Source organism: Cydia amplana, chromosome 11 (assembly GCF_948474715.1).
Source record: "Cydia amplana chromosome 11, ilCydAmpl1.1, whole genome shotgun sequence".
Lineage (NCBI taxonomy): Eukaryota > Metazoa > Arthropoda > Insecta > Lepidoptera > Tortricidae > Cydia > Cydia amplana.
The window spans coordinates 12,670,387-12,689,920 of record NC_086079.1 but is presented as its reverse complement, the minus strand read 5'-3'; the positions used below and the strand labels follow the sequence as shown (position 1 = coordinate 12,689,920).

The window sequence follows — 19,534 nt, the reverse complement described above, 5'->3', positions numbered from 1 at the left end:
ATCTTAAGTAGCTCAATAAAATACCGTTCAGTGAACGTCTGTATGTTTGCAGTTTATGTTTTGACATATCCGTTTGTGAGAGCTTTGCAGGGAGAAATACGGGTTAAAATAGAATTTTGAGACTTAATGTTTGGTTTGTATACTTGACTGTGTCTCAAAGTAGCAGTAATACATTTCCATTATAACGTTCGATCAATTAAATGTCATTACTTAAAACTTTATTCTCAAAATACAACTGGACTTATCATATTACACAATACTAGTATATTTATTCCTAATGTGTATATAAACACAACCACATTATTATACATTTGTATTTTTTCAAGTGGACCTAACTCCACCCTACAGAATACCAAATACACATTTCAAGCCGGTTTTTGTTCCCCTCATCCAGTAATATCTGTCACGTAAAACAGATTACACCGCGAATAAACCCGAATGCCTGTCATAATATCCGCGGTTTATAAAAACACACCTCATAACAGTTTTAGGACAGAAATCCGCCAGATTTTCCTGTGAACGACCCTTAAAAGTAAGAACACTTTGAGTGCTTAATTATTTAACTTTGAGTGCTTTTGACATTTTAATGTAACCGTTTTCTTCGAGATGGTTATTTTATAAGCTTAATAACTGCTGTCGCAGTTACCTATTTTATTGTTACCTATTTGTTTTTTTTGCATTAATTTTTTATTTCATTTAGCATTATTTAAAACGTTTTAAGTGCGAGCTCTTTTGTTTGCTGTAATAATATTAATAAATATTAATGTGACACGTGGTTTTACCAACCATTAGCTATATTTGACGAGTCGAATATAGGTCATACTGAGCAACATTTTTCTATGGGATCAACCTAGGAACCGCTAAATAAAATTGTCTAATCAGATTGTGAAGTTTTCCATGGGAAAACCATTTTTTTTTTCAAAGTTGCAGGATGTTGACTGTTTTATTTAAAAAAAACACACACCAAGAACGAAATAAAGTATCAGAAAATTATTGCGAATCAAGCGTAGACCGCTATTTTTTGATAAAAAATGTATTTAATAAATCGGAAAAAAACTATAAAGAGCCTGTAATTTGACCGTGAAGTCATTGGGTGATTTATAGGTACCTACTCGTATAGATTAAATAGTGGCTAATCGTTTTGACTGTTTTAAAAAATAAACTGATTTGACTAGTCAGTCAAATGCCTTCTTCACCTCGCAAAATTAAGCTAAGAGTTAAGAAATACTCCGTATTATGCTACTAAATTAATACAAGCTAATTTGAAATCATGTTTTTCTAAATATAATCATGTTATTAAACCTTATCCCGTTTGGTACCTATTTATAAAGACACCAAGTTTTATTCCGCGGTGAGTCTTTATCATTCTCGGCTAAGTGCAGGATATCCTATCGCGAACTTCGTAAACTTTGAGAGGAAACGTTAGCCGCAGAGTAACTTTGTCTTTCAAATAGAATGGGAGCCCGTAATAGGTGTAATAAAATATTTGACGCATCACGGATTTTGTTTATTCTAATATTCTAATATACCTAATGTAGACTTTGTATTTTGTTTTCAAAAACGCAATAAAACACTTAGTAGGTTTGAGTTGCTTAAAGATGTTAAGCTATATTATTTATTAATTCAATCAATTTTTTTTTTAACGAGTAGTAGATATTCGACCTAATGAAAAATACCTACATTTATGTAATACAATCATTAAGTTTACGGTAGTCCACTACTAATCGCCATTTCTTGTTTCCACTGCTATCCGATTTTTTAGGCACTAGTAATATTGGGCTTGACCACTCGCTTCTACACGGCTCTATAATACCTTGATCCAACATACTATCTAACTGTCTTTGTACTTCACCTTGTTGGGAATGTGGCAGCCTATACGGTTTAGAGTACACTGGTTGTACATCCTGTTTTAAAGTAATTTTATGCTTATAAATGTTCGTTGTCGTTAATTTGTCCCCTGGCAAATAAAAAATATCGCAGTATTTAGCACACAATTTCTCAATAGAAATTTGTTCCTCTCTATTTAAGTGACTAATTTTTAAATAAGAAAACATCTTTTTAACCCGTTCCGCATTTTTATGCGTTTCGCCAAACATACATACATCGTAATCACTTGCTTTGTGAATAGTCGGGTTTAATTTGTTAATAGTCAAATCATTTTCAGTCGTATTAAGCAAACGAATAGGTATCTTTCCATTGTTAGGTTTCACTAATGCACTAGCCATAAACAATCCGGGTTGAATCTCATTCGCGCACACCACACATTCCTCTTCCATATTCGTCTTTATGTAACGTATAGATTCCGACCTAGCCGGTACCGTCAAACGGTTGCTATCCTCTATAAATAGCGGTAATATTATTTTACAATCTAAGCCATTCCTTAAAGTCAAAGTGCTATCATAGTAGTCTATAGTTGACGTGTACTTTCTGAAAAAGTCATGTCCTAAGATGCCGCCAGCCGTACATGGCAAAGAATTGAAAACATAAAACTTTTGATTAAGGCTATGATCTCCATAATTAAGGTCTAAGTAAACATATCCGATAGGTTGGACTTTGCCGCCTAATCCGCTGACTACTACATTATCGTTATGGATTGGAATATTCTGATTATGTATGTACTTATATTTTATAGCACATATGGTAGAACCCGTATCAATTAAATATTGAGTCGAAATACCGTTACCAAAAGATAATTCTACATAACTATGTTTCTTATTGCTGTTAATTAAAATATATTCTTCAGTCACGAAAAAACTGATTCTCGTTACTATTCGACACGTTACTATCCGTCATTACATGTACTTGCTGTTGACTGCGTATCCCATTGTTCCTAGCTCTGTTGGAATAGAATTGGGACCTACCTCTATTCTGCTGGTAAGGCCTCGTTGCTCCTCGGGCAGCCGCAGGTTGGAAGCCACGTCCCGTGCCTCGCTGTCGGCTACTGAACCCGTACCTTGCCGGTTGATGGCCGCGTGTTGAGTACGACCTTCCACGGTGTCCCCTAGAGTATGAGGATGATGGGCCTCTGAAATATCTCGAATTATAATTATGATTACGTGCCATTGTCAAAATCCCTTCAGACGTACTTGGAGTGGACCGGTCGTAATCTATGGCAGCTTGAACTGCATCTTTTAGGGTGGTAAAATTCCGCGCAGCGATTATAGTGCTGAGTCTGCGATTTCGCAGCCCATCAGCGAAGCTCTGAATAGCCTGGCGTTCATTTAAGGGTCGCAATACCTTATAATTATCGGCATTATCACCCGCCTGCGACAAAGTAAGATCGACAAACATTTCTGCTAATTGTTTACCATAGTCATCGATAGACATTTCGTTTTGTTTTAAACTTAAAAGTTGTTTTTGTAAACATGGCACTGACTTTTTTGGTAAAAGCTCATTTTTCATATCCGTGATTAAAGCGTCAACGGTAGTATATTCTGGTAGCAGCTTTAGTTTAGCTGACTGAGAAAGCCTACTTTTTAAGACGAAGGTTACCAGTTTCATTTTTGAATCGTTATCGAGAAGTGATTGATAATACTCAATACCGTCAATTAAATTCTGAATTTCATTAATATCATCTTTCATTACTGGTAATAAACTCAAAGCCGTTTTTAAGTTAAACTTCTCCATCTCGGACATATTAGTATCACTACACAATTCTAAAATTTCTGCATACAATGCATCAAACTGGCTACAAAATTTCTTTATAGTTATAAGATCGTCGTTTTTTATGCTCTCCTCAATTTCTTCTAAACTATCCAAAAAAGTAGAATAATCAGCATGCACAGCTTGTGCTTCAATCAACTTATTTTTAACAATTTGTCCTACTCTTCTCTTAGGACCGATTTTAATTAAATATTGTCTTATAACAGTTAGCTGCTTAATTAAATCTAATAATTCATCTGCCATACTAATTCATAATTAAAATTAAAACATATATTCGCCTTAAGCTATTGCTACGTGATATGCTAATTATAAACCAATTAAGTTCTAATCTTACTCATTGTCCGGTGAGTAGGTACAGACGGCTACACATGGCACAGACGGTTACAACGCGCACTACACTTTACACTGCACTTTTTATTTCGACGCTTTTGTTCATTGAGCTGTATATAGTCCGTATTCCGCTACAAAAGTTCAAACACGCACGTAGTTAAACCTCGTTTTCCGATTTCGGCGTCCGGCGAAAAATCGAGCTCCTCAATGCGTGCCCGCGAATCTCCTCACGTATCCACCTTTTGTGGCATCTTCTATAAAAGTAGTATGCAGCACCCAAGCATATGATACCAAAGATGCATACCACCACGACGAGCAGAATATTTGTGGTATTTATACTCTTAACCACCTCGGCGCTGTTGCTGGAGCCCCCGGCAGCATTCTGGGCTATAACGACCTCTTCTTTTGTTTGCGAAGACCCCATCTTCGTTCCACACTTATAATTTCATATTTGCAATGAGTCCCATGTCGAGCACCGTCTTTAATTTTGTTTTTCACAGCCAAAGATTTAGTCCTTGATAAATAAATGTAACACTCTCGCGCGCGGTAGTCACGGTCGCGGACGTCGCGATAGGCAGCGCGCAAAGCGCTGCGATGGCAGGGTCGCCATATGAGGATGGATGTCGGGAGGTGTATTGACACAACCAGATTCTAAATAAGACTACTCTTTATTCATAAGATCATTGATTATATAGCATTGAAATACACGTATATAAGCATGTATAGTTCTATACACTACAAATGTTTCAAGAACCGAAACTTTAATTATTCGAATGTAATCGTTTATTTATGCGCTATGTGTTTATGCGCTGGTGGCCTAGCGGTAAGAGCGAGCGACTTTTAATCCGGAGGTCGCGGGTTCAAACCCCGGCTCGTACCAATGAGTTTTTCGGAACTTTTGTACGAAATATCATTTGATATTTACCAGTTCCTTTTCGGTGAAGGAAAACATCATGAGGAAACCGGACTAATCCCAATAAGGTGTAGTTTCCCCTCTGGGTTGGAAGGTCAGATGGCAGTCGCTTTCGTAAAAACTAGAGCCTACGTCAATTCTTGCGATTAGTTGTCAAGCGGACCCCAGGCTCCCATGAGCCGTGGCAAATGCCGGGATAACGCGAGGAAGAAGGAAAAAGGTAATCGTTTATTTAAAAGTTAAATAACAGTCATCTAGTAGGCAGAAAGGAGTTGCCACAAATAAAATTGACTGCTACAATTAAGCAGGGTAAATTGGAGTGGTGGTGGCGTAGGGAAAAAAGTAATTGCTCGACTTGGCGGGGCACTGCCGTGCCCCCAGATTACGTAACAGATAATGTTAGTTCTCTCAACAACAACTAGAAATTAATTACAAGGTAAATACCGTTTTTAGAAGTATTGAAAATAAATAAAAAACGCATTAATCATTGCCAACTAGAATATAAACTGGGTAAAAAAGGACGAAATTCAAGATCTAAATTCACAGTAGCATCCGCAGCTCTGCTCCCAACAATCCGTCCGAAATTTGCATCGTCCAATTCTTCGCGAATGCCCCTTTTTCCAAGAAAAGCACTCGTAATCCCAAGTACAGATAGCATCCAAGACGCTGGAAGGATCGGGCTACAGATAAGAAAGTAAATTATAGCCACACTGTTGACCGTAACGATCCCTGCCACCAATCGATTGTCCGAATGGTGTCGACTTTTACGAGTTCCCTGTTTGTGTAGATGACAGTTTTAGGGTCCATGTTGGAGGGTCAGCAATGCTGACACATCGTTTTAGTCTTGTTCAGAGATGTAATTTTCTTTTGTAACAATTTTCTCAACTAAAAAGTTTAGATCGGCTCAATGTTAGATTATAATTCAGAAAAACTCGAAATAAATCCCTTGGTTTGAACGCATTGAGACTTTGAGACCAATTCCAAAATTGTCTATCGACTTCTTTACATACATTTTGTAATTACTACGGAATCATATTTGTCCTGTTGGTTCTCCGGTACAATCGAAATAGATTCAAAACTTCGTGGAAATCTGATATCCAAAGCCGTGAAAACGGAATAAACAAATGACTAAACTCAAACATAACAGAGGTATTGGCGCACCCAACTAATACCAATTAGTTTGCTCTGCAGCCTACAACCGTGTGCATTTACATCGAAGCACACTTAAAATGAATTGTGACATCCGTTTCTATTGTGAACGAATGCGTGCTTTTGAGCCAATATTTTGATAAAAAGTCAATTGTTTTCAAGTTTTGTGGTACGAGAGGAAATTGGTAGTATTTATTGTACGACAGGACTTATTTTATTATAAATCTAATAAAATTAAAAATTTTGATTTGTGCTTTTTTGAAAAAGAAACATAAATTTATATTATATTATGAATTAAATCTATGAATGCCGAATACGCCGGTGAAAATTCGGGTTTGGGCGTTCCATGCCTTGTACATTTTTTATTACGACATAAGGAGGCCAAATCCAAACTTATTGGGGTAGGATTAAATGTTTTTCGGCAATAAGCAGTGTTGCGATGAAACCGACATGAAACAAAAAATAAAATTTTGTGTTGGAATATTATAGATTAGGGGCAAATAATATTTACACTTTCCTATGTTACCGATAACAGTCCAGCACTGCTGTACCTATGAGTAAAAAAATCCCAGAAAAATACTATTACTACAAAAAAAGACCGGAAAAAGCTAGGTAGATTGATGGCAGGAAACGTCCGTTATAATTTCTAAAACTGTGTATATTGTATATGCATGCTGTACGTTATTGATAATAAGTTGATTAATTTTACGTTCTTGACAATTGATAGATTTATGAAAATTAAAAACTCAATATTAGGCCATTTTGTACATTTACAAGAGCGTACTGAGAACTTTTGCTTAGGATAAAAGAGAAATACAAATGTTTAACTTAGCAAAACTTTTTACAGTTGACATAAGGTAGTTATTTATATAATAAAAAATGACACATATGTTCATCTTATCCCTTGAAATATTGGTTTACACGGAAACGAGTTATAATTTTGTGTACCAGAAGGTGTTCAACGCGACTCTTTTATTAATTGATTTATTTACAATAAAATTAGAGTAGACTATTTTATACTTGAGACTCGAAAACTCTGTTTAAAATTGTTAATCGGCCATTTCATTGGAAGCCTAAAAAGAAGCAAAAGACAGATCTTTCAATATAAAAGAGCGTTTGTACAAGTACTATTGAAAAGAGACGCTCTATTAACTTTTCGATGGTCTGATGTAATCACTTCACACAGGGGGCCGATTTTTGAAATTCGACCGCTCGATTTCGTGTATTTCGTTCAGTAATATCTAGTACTAGTAGGCATGTAAATTCCACTAATAGAATTGGAAATGAGCGGCCAATACCACTAGATTCCAAATTTCTATCGCTCGTATTTCAAAAATCACCATTTCGCCGTTTTCTACCGATTTTCGAGTAACGAAATTCAAAAATCGGCCCCCTGGTCGATATCACCTCGATTTCCTTTGTATCCTTTTCTATTTTAATTTGATTTAAGAACGAGGATGTTTCAATTACAATGTTGAGATTCAATTTTAATTCAAAAATAGAAGATCTAATATTGACACGTTTGATCACGTGCTATAAATTAATTGGTTTTATAAATGATTTTGGCTGTTTGTATATCTAGCACACAGATTAAGTAATTAATTAAGTGTTTTGGCAGTCTTTACATTAGTACATAACATGAGTTTACATTATCTAGTCCATAACAAGGTGATACACAAAGCTAGGTACATGTTTAGTCACAATACTTACCAATTTCATGGGAATGAACCTTTTAAATTGATCGTCTTCCTGAATTTGTAGTTCAGGTGCAATTCTGACGATCGAATCCAATCCACTTTCGAATCCAGAATTTTATTTGGTCTCGTTGTACAAACAAACAAATAACGGCCAAGTCTAAATAAACAACTGTATCCGTTCAAGAAAACGTAGGGTCAATAATACATCGTTCTAGATTTACCCCATTCAAGTAAAAAATATATCCTTGTAATAAAGGCATAAGTTTATAAGAAACATTAGTATTTGAAACCCATCCAATACATGAAAGTTTATGCATCAGGCTAGATATATTTAACTATTAAAACAGCAGAGATATAGAGCAGAGACTTTTCTTGTAAATTTCTACGATTATTATTACTACTGACATACATAATAATCACTGTCATCAAAAATTATAAATAATACACCTCACGCATAACATGTAGGTAGGTAAAAAATGGATAGATGAGTTAATTTATGCTGTGTGCAACTTTAAGAAAATAAATACGCGTCATAATAATATAATTATAATAATGAAACGTATTTTTCATACATAATACAATAATATCTGGGACACCGAGCAAAGCTCGGGAAACATATAAAAACTCAAAAATGAGCGTTTACCCAGAGATAAGACCTAGCTAGATCGATTTTTCACCCCCGAAAACCCCCATATACCAAATTTCATCGAAATCGTTAGAGCCGTTTCCGAGATCATTGATATATATATATATAAATAAATATATAAATATGCAAGAATTGCTCGTTTAAAGGTTTTAGACATATATATATGCAAATATCCACATCTTGTATTCAAAACAAGAACAAAGCCGTTAAACAAATACAAAGAACGATTAAGCACTGGTTACAATAAGCCACAAATAAAAAGACGAGACAAAAGGACAGTAACACCAGCCTAAGTAATACAGAAAGCTATAATAACCACTGCTTATGAAGAAATATTCTCAAAGCCCCGCTTTATTCTTAATCCCGTGCAAAAACTGTCCTTTATATTGTACTTTATTGTGTTAACGTATAGAACAAGTCGCATAAAATAGATTATGGCGGTTTTTTCATGTTTTTGGATGGCGCGTTTGTCGCTGTAATGTTAGGTACGAGTCTTTGGAGCTGGCAGCATAGTAGTAGTTATTGTCGTTTTTTTATCTATTCCAATAGAAAATAACTTATTGAAAATTTTTCTGCAGAATTTCAAAGATATGTATTTTATTGATAGGTGCATATTTTGAGGCTTGATCAAAACTTTATTGACTAAAGATAAATAATTAAAAAGTGTAGAAAAGCAATACCGCTTATACGAGCAACATTTTTAGGGTTCCGTAGCCAAATGGCAAAAAACGGAACCCTTATAGATTCGTCATGTCTGTCTGTCTGTCTGTCTGTCTGTCTGTCTGTCCGTCTGTCCGTCTGTCTGTCCGTCCGTATGTCACAGCCACTTTTCTCCGAAACTATAAGAACTATACTGTTGAAACTTGGTAAGTAGATGTATTCTGTGAACCGCATTAAGATTTTCACACAAAAATAGAAAAAAAACAATAAATTTTTGGGGTTCCCCATACTTCGAACTGAAACTCAAAAATTTTTTTTTCATCAAACCCATACGTGTGCGGTATCTATGGATAGGTCTTCAAAAATGATATTGAGGTTTCTAATATCATTTTTTTCTAAACTAAATAGTTTGCGTGAGAGACACTTCCAAAGTGGCACATTACTTTAGAAATTGCCATCAGTTGTCTGTTTGTACGTAGTTAAATCTGTGAGATCGATAAAATATTGATGTTGCTCATGAAATCGACCTGTCTTCTTCATTTAGTTTTTAGTTTAGTCTGCATAGTTGCCGCATGGCGCTAGCTGTCAGGCGTAATGCACGGCCAAGACGGGTTCGACCCAACATTGTACATAGTAATTTATTGTAATGTATTTTTATCTTTTTGCTGTCTTTGTCTTTTGTATGTTATATATTAATTTTGTTTTGTATTCATGTTACCTGTCGTGATTGTTTCACCGGATGGTCTCATCGGAAGATCAGCGCTGGAAGTCGCCAGCAACATGCTGAGATGAGACCATTTCGTGGCACTTTATCCTTTTATTCTCTGTTATATCTCTTGTCATCTCTTGTTATATCTCTGTTATATCTGTTATATCTGTTTCTATTTTGTGTTTGTGCTCACGAATAAAATTATTTCTATTCTATTCTATTCTATTCTATTCTAAAATGTGTGTCCCCCCCCCTGTAACTTCTAAAATAAGAGAATGATAAAACTAAAAAAAATATATGATGTACATTACCATGTAAACTTCCACCGAAAATTGGTTTGAACGAGATCTAGTAAGTAGTTTTTTTTTATACGTCATAAATCGCCTAAATACGGAACCCTTCATGGGCGAGTCCGACTCGCACTTGGCCGCTTTTTATTCATGTTTTCATTTTACAAATTCAACACTAGAACTCAACCTGGTACCTATTTTAAGAACATTTTTTTCTTTACTGTTAATAAAAAATATTTTCTTTACCATCATCATGGCAAACAAACAATAACAAAATACAATGAAAGTAAAATGGGAGCGAAAACACGACAGCAGAATGCCTTAATAAAAGTAAACTTAACTGTAAGTAGGTTTCATAAAAGGGAAACAAATGTTTTCTCTCCCTGCAGATTTTTCTAGGGCAATCGGAAGCCCTCTGTGAGCGTTTCAAGCTATTGCCTTTGCTAAATTATATAAAAATCATGCAGGGATCAACTAACTTGGAACACAAACTCAAGTAATCCGCTCCAATGACTTAGCATTTGAAGTTTGGATTTCCTTGTTTGAAAAGGTTCGTAACATTAAGAAGCTACTCGAATTAGAGCCTCGTACGTAAGCAGCTGAGTGTCTTGTCATAACAAAGACCTAGTTTTTAAGCTAATTGTATTTTATTAAAGATATATATGTAAACTAGTTCACGATTTCAAGTAATGATAAGTTTGTATAAATATAAATATAAATAGGTCCACAACGCTTGTATATGACACCGTAAGATTGTGAACCCGTTAGTTTATAATCTAACGTAGGTTAGGTTAGGTTAAATTATAATCTCCCTACCGTCAGTTTATAATGTAACTAGCGAGATTATAATATGACGAGTGTTTACAATTGTACGGTGACATATACACAGGCACTTTTTATGTCTCCCGGGCTCCCCCTACTTACAATATCTAACTACCTACCTAAATGGTGCGTAAGTATTTATAAAAGATGTATTCGGTACAGCTAATATTACATTGTACCTATTATAAAACTTGCTAAGGCTCACGAGCGTCCTCGCAATTCAGTCTCAAAGGATAACATAATCTACGTATATTTTTTTGTTTGTTATTTTGTTACTCCTGCCTTTACCATTTTCCAGGTATCAGTGTCGTCACGCGTCACATAATTCCCGCCCTAATTAGCTTTATTAAGCCCAGGATAACGTTTTGTAAAACCCCTCCTACCGCGATAACATAAACGTACGAGCCCATTTGAGAATAAAATCATATAGGTACATAACAGCGAATGGTTGAAGTTATGTTTTCTTAGGAAATAAGTACCTTACTTATTATAATGTAAAAGTTCGAACATTGAAATTAAAATAAGTCAAATTAAAAGTAAATGTTAAACGATTGGATGTCGAAACTGAGAAAATTAAGGAAACTTAATCTAATTTTTTCTTAATTTTCTCAGTTTAGTTACGAATGTTAGCTATACAAATTTGCATTTTTGTATGGTTAATTTTCGTTACGAAACTGAGAATGTTAAGAAAAAATTAGACAAATATACAATAAATTTGCAAATGACCCGTAAACGACAATTATGAGGAATTAATTGAAGGTTTATAGTTGTAACGTAGTCTTAATAACTTTTACACGGAAGATGTTTTTAGTTTAACATAAAACGCAGATAACGCTGACGAAATTTGATTAGTACAACAAAATGAAGTATAGGTATATCAAGTTTTTTCTTTCAAAAGTAAATTTCCATTTTGATGTACTTTATTTACGAGTTCCTCAGTTTATCCCTTCGCAAATATAATTTTATCTGGAAAATTTAAATTCAAACACACCTTTTAATGGTAAAATTCCATACTAATCCAACAAAATCCATTGCGAACCTTCTGTCTTAAATACCTAAAAAGTTCTGATACCATTTTACGCCTCCACTCTGAGTTGGGGTTTCGTAAAGTTTTTATGTGAAGATTAATTACAAAGGTAGATAGGGTATTCCTATAAAAAACATAATCCCTTTGCGTCTGTTTCATAAAAAAGTTTGTTGCATATTTCAACCTCAGACTCTCATGGCATTAATCTACACGTTACCACAGAATAAATCATAGTACTTGGTACAGAGATTCACTCTCTAACAAAACGCGTCTGTTACGATTACGACAGATATAACCGCTAGGTGGCGCAAGTGCCACCCGCGGGCTATGGCTAGCCACCAAAATTGGTGTGGGACGGATGTACTAGTAGGTACTTGTTGCGACGCGACGAAATCGTGGAGTGAGCCACGCCTGCACCCCTAGCACATGATTACCGCGACAGTATCTCGCGGCGAGATAGACTATCCGTCTTTTTCTAACTGTGTTAATAAAAGAGGGACAGGTAGTCTATCTCGCCGCGAGATACTGTCGCGCCAATCATGTGATAGCCCGGCTGACGTTACGTAAAGCAAAAGGAGAATACTGATAAAAAGAAAGTTTCATAATAAGGGCTCATTTAGACGATGCGAGAACTGCGAGTTTCATTACATTGCGGGTTTTGATCGGTCGGTTGAATTGGACGTAACCAACAGTCCGCAATGTAACTAAAATCGCATGCGAATTCGTGCGCCGTCTAAATCAGCCTAAACAATTCATTTAATATAAGTGAAAGGTGTCTCTGTTGAGTGCTACAACTCAAAATTAAATTTATTAATGAAAGTTAACAAATGACGTAAATTACACCATCACTAAAGTGAAACAAATCAAAGCAGATGAGGGTATTCAATTAATCATTTCCCATGAAACCAAACCGCTTACAGACAATAACACCCCCTGTCGACTGAGCTTATGAAATACAATCAGAAACAATGGTTTCTCTTATCAGGGGTTATTATGTATCATACAATTACGTTACGTCGCATAGAGTCTTCTTTGTCACGTTTAAACGCCTATTTACCCTATATAACGGGTATCTGGGTTATCGTATTCCTTGCTTGCATTCAATAGCTCGACGTCAGCTCTGTCCTTCCGGCCTCTTTGTATTGGTACGCAAACAGTGCGGTCGTTCATGAATTGGCATAAAACAGTTTAACAGAAATAGAAAGGGTCATACAAAGTACATAAACAGAAAATATCCTTCCTGTTCATCGATGTTATGATCCTTTGATATATTTAGCTTTTGAAGTTATTCGCTACTGTCAAAAACAGGTAAAACCGAATAAGAGTAAGGTCGTTTATGCCTTTATTTAGAATAAAATAGATAAATACCTACGGGAAACGTTTCAGATGTCTTTAACGGCCTTCGGCCGTTTCAGATGTAACCCTTAGAAAAACAACCAATGCGTGTTTCTTCAAAACAAGTGTCCAAAAAATGTCAAAACCAAACAAAACAGTGCGAACTTTAGAGTCTCAAGATTGAACTAGAATCAAATAATGGCGTTGAGGTGATAAGTGCTCTTCAAAATGGCTATGGTGATATCTCAAGCGACGAAAGCAGCCATTGGGGGTTTTTTGGCGCTGATGGTGTTGGGCGCTGTGCTGGTGGTGGGGGCAGCGTTTGGCTGGTTCGACCCTAGGAGGGAAGATGAGGATTCTCCGGCGAAGATCAGTGCGAGGCTGCAGGGCAGAACGTCTTACGTCACGCATCGTGCTGTAAGTATTCTTTGTTGAACTAATTTTAAAATTAATGACTTAAATGATTAGATTCCTTCAAAGAAAAAAATATTATTCAATGTTGAACGCTAACATGGAAGTACAGTGTATACGAAATATGTTTATTGTGTTCTACAACAACATCATAACGAAGAAAAAAAATCTTTAATATAATTTGTCGCAAATTGTATGACATACAATTTTTATATACATGGTAACACTCATTGGAGTCATAGAAACTTTAAAATTTGAGAAAATAACGTTCCGAATCAGACACAAAATTTTATCTGTCTTTTATGAAAACTTTTAGAACGCCATTATAAAGGTACTTACGAAATTTCAACTTATTTTCTCTCATTACAAGGTGGAATCCTTTATTTGATTGTGTTACAGCACAGTAATCTCACTAGTACTTTTTAATTGTTACGAACGGTACTAAAAATAAATAAAATGGCGTCGAGGTGTGACCTAGGTGTCGAGCCAGTTTAGTCGGCGGCTAAGAGCGATATATCATTTCTGACAAATATAAATGAATAGGTACTTATTTATTTACGAGTACATTAATATCACTATAATGCTTTATGTAGGTAACTTTATGTATACAGATTAGATGATAAAAACACAATCTTAAAGATTATGATATTTTAAACACAACTGTGCTTGCTTCTTTATAAGAATCATCTCCCAATATTCATTTAATATCATGTGTTCGACGTCATTCAAGCTCGCGTAAGATATAATAATATAATGCGAAACAACACAAACTGAAGCTTTGTTGTCACTTCGTCTCTGACAAACAGAAATGCACCATTTAAACCAGCATACGGCTTTGTGTGTGTCAAATTACACACTTCTTTTTCCGTCACAAACTCTAAACTACGAGCGAGTCTCACTTTGAAAGTAGTGAACCCTTTGAAATGCAGATCTTGCAAAAATAAAGTTGCAAACTATAAAGAGTAATAAAAAATCTAACACGGTTCTTGAAGCAGAAGCCACGCTAAGACGAGTGCCTAAGGAACGAAACAAATTCATGTTAGTTTATACCTCTAGTATCTCGTGTCTCTTTTTTGCCCACACTTCATTTCCTTTTTGTCGCACCGCGGGAATTTATAGCTTATACTGTAGCTGGAAAAAAAGGCAGTCTAGAAGATTCTCTGAAATAATTTCAGCTTTCTGGTCAAAGAGAAAAATATGCGTTAGTTTAAGAAGATTAATATTGTGCAATATAGTCACGTTCAAATATTATAACTACTTTTTATTTGTAGAGTCGTAAGTAACATTAAAAAAATTATAAGTAATTTGAGCCAATTATTATGAGTAACTAAGAAAATATCTTTGTGTTTTTGACAGGATATTTGTTTTGGTGTACGACTAACGGTGGTTTGTTTAAAAAAGAACTACACCGCCGCAAAAAGTCTTGATCAAGGAGCACTTTGCACCCCATGATATTTCGTTGTAAAGTTCTTTTTGGGTTCGTTATTTTCTCGCTAACCTCTCTTTATTACTCGCTAGGATATTCTCCTGACTGACAACATAAACAACCAAAAGCAACGAGCCTGGTGGTCTAAAGCGATAAGTTTGCTGCCAAATAATAAACGTTGGCACATTGGCAAGGCATGCAACCCGCTGGGATTATGTATTCTGAACATTGATGCTTAAAAATTCGGATGGAATTTTAGCCTGCCGCTGTCTAAAAATTTAACCAGCAGTATGATGGCACAAGAGAAAAAGTATAATGGAAAATGATGGCCGCGGTATTACGGGTATGAATTCAAAGTGGCGCTTTATTAGTTAAGTATATAATATTCCCTTGGCTATTTTTGTGCTTATAAATAGCTTAACTGTTCTACTAAATTTTACACTTTTAGATTTGATAAACGAAATCACATGCCCACGAATACGTTTCAGATCTTTATTTAATACGTCTAAAATTATAAATCACTACACATAGTATGAAACAAAGTCAGTTCCCTGTCTGTCTGTCTGTATGTATGCTTAGATCTTTAAAACTACGCAACGGATTTTGATGCAATTTTTTTTTAATAGATAGAGTGATTCAAGAGGAAGGTTTATGTATAATTTGTTAACCCGTGTTAACACATTTAATTTAAACATTATCTTGAACGCCACGTTTTTATTTTGCATAGGTACTAAAATCGCTCACATGTGCCCGGCGCGGCAGCGAAAGCCTTAAATTTTTGGCAGCCTAAGACTGAAACAAGATAAGCTATACATAGGTACCTATTTAAATTAACTACGATGGAGTGTTCAATGACATCAAAAGGCAAAGATAATACTATCATTTACGAGTATTTTACGACACGTTCCCTTTGACAAATTTGAAATATTTAATCGACTTCGAAAAATATTTCACATAGTAATGTGTCGTGTTTAACTTTACGTTTACTTCAACGAAATTAATATTCATTTGTTACAAAATATAACTTAAGAGTAAAATTATACACGTTAGGGCTTTTAGATTGTAAAATTTAGAGCTTAACTCAATGAAAAAGGTTTTATTCTCTGGTGTAATAAATCACCGTTGAAAACTGATAATACCTGCTTAGTTCAGGTTAATTTTAGTCGAGTCAGTGGCACGTCAGCCATTAAGAATTTATTCGAAGTTAAAAGTTTTAACTTTCGTGAAAATGTTTCAAAGATGACTTATCTACGCCAACCTAAGATTAGGTAGGGGCAAGAAGAATTTAGAATCTTGATTTTCAACGTTTAGTTAAAATGAACAGTGGTGAACTACTGCTACTACACTTGTGAATAGTTTTATAAGGAAAAAAATGTTGCACTAGTGCTAGTAATAACTTTCATGGACCACTTATTCTTAAATTATAAAATGTAAGTAAAAATGAATTAATAAATGTTACAATATAAATTCACAACCAAGAATCTGGAGTCTAAAATGATTAGGGGCTTCTTTTATTGAAGTTACCAACTTGTTTCAGTTAACTGTTTAAACAGCAGAAAAATGGAGATGCAATTTTATACCGAAATCAAATTGAGCCTTGGTTTTGAATACAAATTATAAACTTCGTGAGTCCTGTTAATTAAAATGCGCTATTACACGAACGAGTTTTACCCAGATTGCGGTCAGCATACAAATTTTACTTTCTAGGGTTCAACACGAAAGGAAACGCTTATTCCGCTTTACCTTATCTTTTTTTATAATCTGTGCAATGCCTTGAGAGAAAATTCATGAAAGTTACTGTGTTTTAATTTCACATTCCAATTTGTTTAACATCAGGTTGCAAAAAAGACTCACATAATAGTTACGTGTGTTACAAGTTGAACAAGTGAGTGATTTCAAACGAGTGGTACTTACTTAGGTGAAATGAGTGAAATAATTTTGTACAACGACACGAATTTTATTGAGAATAGTATTTCCGAATCTCACTACGTTTTATTTTTAATTATATTAAATGGAGAAATCAAAAGGTACCCTGACAGTAGATAAAACCTATATAAGTATTATAAGAGTAGTATATGAAAATTATAAGATTTATAAAAAATAATTAATTTACCTACTTATTTCTTTTGACCTCGGTATTTTTATCGCAAATATTTTTATTTCTCGATATTTGCTTGGAAATATTAACATTTAGAAGTCACTATCTCAACAGTCGCACCAAAAGGACAAGTTGACACGAGCACAATCCATTTATATCGGATTTCGGTTAAGATATACCACAGGACGCATCTTCGAGGAGGCCATTAAAAGCAGACCTTTCCCGAACTGGCTAGCAGATCGATTGTACACTTTATACGTACACATTGTATCCAATCGAAGGTTTTTTTTATGATTTCAGTAATTGCTTCTCGTAGAGTCTGTGCGGAAAGAGAAGAGTCGTGGAATGTATGGAGCACAATACATTCCACGACTCTTCTCTTTCCGAGCAGTCTCTATACGTCTTGAGCCCGTTTTAATACGATATTGATGACCATCTTCAAACTTCAAACTTCAACATTTATTCAGCAAACATTCAACATTGAATTTACATACAAGCAAAAAAAAATACATCAACAATAAAATTGTAAAATACAACTAACAGCAACTAATTAACGTATTACAATTACTTAGAGATATATTGTATGTTTAATGTCGAATTACATAAAAAACTATAATAATATAATAATATTATTATAGTTTAAAAAAAAAACAGATACATGGATAAAAATAAAATGTAAACTTATTTAGAGGTATAAATGTATCTTGGTGATTGGCGTGCATCTCACGCACGACATTTACTTCATTTCGCATGCGTCAATCAGCGTGAGCGATCTTCAATATCGTATCAAATTAAGATTAAAAACGTAACAAGTTGTTAAATCTGAATCGGGCTCCTTTACTACTCCATTTGAATAATGTTACCATTTGTTTATTCAATACGGCGTCCTTGTTTGGATACCTACAATATTATATGCAAGATGGAAATAGTAGCTTAAGAGCTATTTCTTATTTTACCATCTACATAATATTTTCAATACTTACCTAAATCATTATTGTGAATTCCTTGATTGGGATTATAATAAATAAAATAAAAAACTGTGAATTACACCTTTAATTCTGTCATTTCAAAATGGTCCTCCACAACTACCAAGTGATGTTGCTTGGCTTCTTTTTATTTATAAATAAATAAATTTATGAATGTAATTTGTATTACTTGACACTATTCATTCATACCAGTTATTATCAAACATCAATTGTAATACCAAAATTTATAACACAAATAACACCATCCTCATAATTTAAAAACGCGTGTAAAATACGATCAGTAACGGTAGAACACTAATAATTTATTAAAATCAGTGTGGCTTTACTGATTTTAGTGTAACGGCTTTCGTGACTGGCATCGTTAAGTTTCCTTTTTGTGTATCACTCAGAACTGAACGTTTTTCTACGGTCCAAGATATAAGGGACGCGGCAAATATTTTAATCTACTTGAAACATTGAGTTAGCATTACTATAGAGAAGGTATCCCGGTAAGGGCATTTATTTGTGTGATGAGCACAGATATTTATGTATTTGTATATTATATATATCGTTGTCCAATGAAATTGTCGCAATCGCAACCTGTACGACGCTACCAAAACGTCGTAAGCGGCGCGAAATTCATGGCGCTTACGCGTTTAGGTCGCGAGATTGACGCTCCGCTTCCAGTTCCAGTTTGTTGCCGGCCGTCAACAACTCACGGCGCAAAATACTCGTTCTCTGTGCCGGTTCTACGTAGTAATAATAGTTCAACGGCCTAAAGATTATTTAACATAATGAAATACTTAATTAGGTTGAGACACGAATTTGCCAATGATCGGCCAACTTTACCTGTATAAAGATCTATATCATTTATCTGTACCACACGGAGATGTTGCTTCTCTAATACGCTTAATTTATTTTACTGTCTACGCGCAAGAGATTTTTTTTTCAGTTGTTGATGTTCATGTAAAATATAATTATACAACAACCAACAAAAAAAATATTTTATAGAAAGTCGCGGGTAACAGCCAGTAGTGTTAAATAATGATAATGACTGAATTGATTAATATTATTTAGCGACAACATTTTCCAGTCATTACGTATTCACGTTTTCTACATGATTGAAAACATAATTATGTTTCATCGGTACTTACATTTGGTATTAGTATTTGTTTTATTTATGAGCCTAATATTTATATGTGCTTTACGCCTCTTTCCGTCCACCATTTTATTGCTTGTGTGTGTGTGTGTGTGTGTGTTAACGTAGATCTTTTGCAGAATAATATTTACTCCACTACTATAATTGAAATGTTGTTATTGTTGTTCATATTCATATATAAATTGTACATGTACAGGTGTACTGTATAGAATGTGTGAAAACAAGCAACAACGG

General features: G+C 34.7%; 1 protein-coding gene across 1 annotated transcript in view; it reads left to right on the top strand.

Annotated features, from left to right (window-relative positions):
- The window catches only part of LOC134652124 (collagen alpha-1(XVIII) chain-like), a 60,326-nt gene that overhangs the window by 6,428 nt on the left and 34,364 nt on the right, over positions 1 to 19,534 (top strand). Inside the window, exon 2 of the mRNA XM_063507292.1 lies at positions 13,322 to 13,658. Coding sequence (XP_063363362.1) covers positions 13,470 to 13,658 — 189 coding nt within the window. The 5' untranslated portion in view covers positions 13,322 to 13,469. The remainder of the gene's footprint in view (positions 1 to 13,321; positions 13,659 to 19,534) is intronic.